Source organism: Nematolebias whitei, chromosome 3 (genome assembly GCF_014905685.2).
Source record: "Nematolebias whitei isolate Nwh7 chromosome 3, NemWhi1, whole genome shotgun sequence".
NCBI lineage: Eukaryota > Metazoa > Chordata > Actinopteri > Cyprinodontiformes > Rivulidae > Nematolebias > Nematolebias whitei.
The window spans coordinates 1,877,341-1,880,935 of record NC_056500.1 but is presented as its reverse complement, the minus strand read 5'-3'; the positions used below and the strand labels follow the sequence as shown (position 1 = coordinate 1,880,935).

General features: G+C 48.8%; 1 protein-coding gene across 1 annotated transcript in view; it reads right to left on the bottom strand.

Annotated features, from left to right (window-relative positions):
• The window catches only part of LOC119430359 (TRIO and F-actin-binding protein), a 3,402-nt gene extending 708 nt beyond the window's left edge, over window positions 1-2,694 (bottom strand). The window contains exons 1-6 of the mRNA XM_037697764.1: window positions 2,630-2,694; window positions 1,965-2,568; window positions 1,664-1,877; window positions 1,470-1,581; window positions 1,208-1,367; window positions 390-503 (exon numbers count right to left, since the gene is read on the bottom strand). Coding sequence (XP_037553692.1) covers window positions 390-503; window positions 1,208-1,367; window positions 1,470-1,581; window positions 1,664-1,877; window positions 1,965-2,568; window positions 2,630-2,694 — 1,269 coding nt within the window. The remainder of the gene's footprint in view (window positions 1-389; window positions 504-1,207; window positions 1,368-1,469; window positions 1,582-1,663; window positions 1,878-1,964; window positions 2,569-2,629) is intronic.
• Window positions 2,695-3,595: the final 901 nt, after the last annotated feature.

Genomic DNA, 3,595 nt, shown 5'->3' with positions numbered 1-3,595 from the left:
CTTCCTTCCTTCCTTCCTTCCTTCCTTCCTTCCTTCCTTCCTTCCTTTATTTTCTGTTTGTTTCAAAGTCAGGTCTCAGGGGCAGCATCTTGAGCAGGGAGGGCCAGACATCTCTGTCCACAGCCAGTTCTTCTGGGAGGACTCCAAGGTGTTCCCAGACAGGTGTTCCTAGTCTCTCCAGCGTGTCCTGGGTCTTGGTCGGGGTCTCCTCCCAGTCAGAGGAGCAGCGGTTCTACTCCGAGTCTCTCCCAGATAATGATGATGATTTTTATAACAAGTCAAACTGACTGTTGTGAAAATGAAAAGCGTACAGTAATATGTGGGACGTTTGTTGACTTGAAAACTACTTTTCTCAGGAGTGAAACAGATCCAGATGTTTCTCCCAGTACCTCCAAATCTGACGCAGCGTCCTCAGTTCTGCAAACAGATCCCACATGTGACCTTTGACCTGTGATGAAATAACGCATTCGACTGATCTCTTCTGCCAGCTTGTTCTTAAGCTCCTGCAGGAAAAAACATGTTTCATGTTATCTTCTGAGGAGATGCTGTGAACTGAAACATGCTGAAGAGCAATTTAATATTATGAACACTTAATATCTTACCTGTTGTACATAGCTCTTTAGATAATCTTAATTTGGCATAATAAACTTTAACCCTGAGCAGACTAAGAAGCTCATGGCTAGCCCAGCGGGACTAAGACGAGCGTTAAAAGCAGCAAAACTAAAATCAACACTTTCACTGTAAACGTTGCATCTCAGAGTTATTTTAGCAGAAAAGTCTTGAACAATTCTTCCAGAATGACCCAAAGCTGAACATAAAAACTAGCTGTTTGGAAATAACCACATAATTTCATATTTCATTGTATAAAGCTGAGTTAAAACAGGAGACCATATTATTTAGGTGTTTTTGAAGCTGCGCCCCCCACTGAGAGTAATTTGTGTCTTTAGGACTATCATGTCTGGGATGACTGAGAGTCCACAACCACAAACTGTTGAACACAAACGTTTGGAGGAGTGGACGTTCATGAAACCGTGTCTGAAGACGGGTTGACCTGATCTGCATGTGGACGGGCCGTTAGCTCATCTGCTGGACTGAAACTGTTTCAAGCTGAGATCTTCAAAGTGCCATCTATGACAGGTAGGATATCATTTATCCATAATAATGCAACAATCCAAATTGACGTGACTCGACGGTTTGTTAGTAAAACCTGGTTCTCTCTTTGGAGCTGCTCCAGCTCTCTCTGCCTGAGCTCCAGCGTGGTCTCTCTGCTCTTGCTGCTCCGCTCCACTCCGTTCAACTCCAGGCATTTCTGGGCGAAGCGCTCCGACATTACGTTTAACCCACCGTGCAAGACGTCAGCCTGAGGCCTGGGACACAAACACACGAAGGTCGGGGGTCAGCTGTGACGCACCATCACGAGGCGCCGTCGCAGAGAGCCTGAGAGGAACTTATCAGCAGCGTGAACTTACATGTGACCTCTGCAGGAAGAATCCACAAGGTCTGCTTCACCAGAGGACCTCCTGACCTTCTCCACCTCCCTCTCCAACACCTCCCTGTGAGCTGCTTTCAGTGCCTCCATATCTTTGATGAACATTTAGTCAGTTAGTGGAGTTATCTGCCTGAGATCAGGAACACAGTGAATATTTAGAAGTTCTGGACGAACCCTTGGCAGCTGCCTGACTCCTCTCCTGCAGCAGCCGGTCTCTCTCTCCTTCCAGCTCCTTCTTCTCCCGGACATGTTTCTCCTGCAGCTCCTGCAGGGCTTGTCGATGAGCCGCAGCCATGGCTCCCAGCTTGGCCCTGCAGGGAGCTCCGGGGCCACAGGGGCTGTCCACCTCCACCTGTGAGGCTGCACGCTCCTGTTTGGTGGTCTCCACCTGCTTTCAAAGAGAGGAAGTCAACGAAGAGGAGACATCCAGAAATGCAACATTTAGATTTCCCCCCTGAAAGTTTGACTAACGTACCTCCTGCTGCAGAGCTGCTGCGTTCTTCTGAGGCATCGCAACACCATTTAGAGAAGCAGCCTCATTTAAAGTGGGTAAACTGGTCTGTGAGCCGGAGCGACCAGCCTCTCCAGAGCTTCGATGGAAAGTTTGGGAACTGGCTGGAGACTCTGACTCCTGCAGGGTGCTTGACGGATAAGCCTGGGGTCCAAAGAGAGACGGCTCGCTCAGGTCCCTGAATGACAGCGTCTCAAATTCCGCCCACTTCCTGCTGACCTCAGAGTCTGCAGCTTCAGCGGGGTCGTTGCCCTTTTTCAGCTCCATGGAGTCCCACCTGCTGCTCATCTCACTGATGGTGGCCCCCGCTTCAAACCACTTGTTCCTCTCCTCCAGCCGCTTCGCCTGCTCACGGTCCCAGCCCTCACCGTCTTCCCTCTGACCGGCCGGGAACACGTCTGCACCGGGGCCTCCTCCCGCTGTTTGGCAGCGGCGGTCGTCCTGGTTGAAGGTGGCTGAGGAGGCAGCTTCATAACCAGAGTCTCTGCGGGTGAAGCGAGCGCACGGTTGGCCTGACGACGGTCTGCGGGGCCGCGGGTTCAGGTTCTCGCTGCTGGAGTCTGATAGGCTGAGTTTAGAACGAGCAGGAACACATGAGAGTAGAGTTACACGTCTGAAGAACTGTTTACCTCCAGCCACCGAGACCTTCAGCTCCAGTCAGATCCTTTTGGAGCAACAGTTTCTTTTTGTACATTTCTGAGTTTAAATATTTTAAATCCCTAACATTTTAAACTACTTTAACATTCAAGTTGCAGACATTGTACATGTTCATGTAGTCTGTGTTGATAACACTCTGCAGGCTTTTGAACGCTGGTGTTCCACAGGGCTGTGTGCTATCACCACTTTTGTTCTCTTTATACACAAATGAGTTGCAACATAACAGTAAAGATTTCACATTAACTAAGTTTGCTGATGATATGGTCCTAGTTACTGGTCTGATAGACACCAGCAGCCCCTCCTACTCCCAGCTCATAGACCAGTTCTCTACCTGGTCTGATGACAGTTTTCTGGACCTTAATGTCAGTAAAACCAAGGAGCTTTGTCTGGGAGGTCGATGGGGAGCAGCCAGCACCAGACCTGTATTCAGACCTTCTGTTATAAAAGGACAGGAAGTAGCGCAGGTGATTCAATTTAAATACCTCGGAACAATAATTGTCAACAAGTTGACCTTTGACCCCAACACGACTGTATTTACATAAAGCCAGACAGCGTCTCCACCTTCTGTGTAAGCTGAGGAGCTTTGATGCAAACAAAAACACCTTGCAGTTGGTGTACAGGTCACTGGTTGAAAAGTTTCCTGTAGTGTTGTCTCATGGTGTGGCAACCTCCCAGCCACAGACAGGAACAAGTTGTCCCGGGTGCTCAGAATCATTATTAAAATCAATGGTCATCAACAAATGACACCTGCAGACCTGTAGAATCAGGTTCTGGAAAAAAGTCACTACAGGTCCACAATGACCCGACTCGTCCACTGCAACCATTATTCAGGTTGGAACCATCTGGCAGCAGACTGCTGGTTCCACTGGTGAAGATGAATGGAACAGAAAGTCATTAGTTGCCTGTGCTGTGAGCAGGTCCTGCAGCCTCACATGATG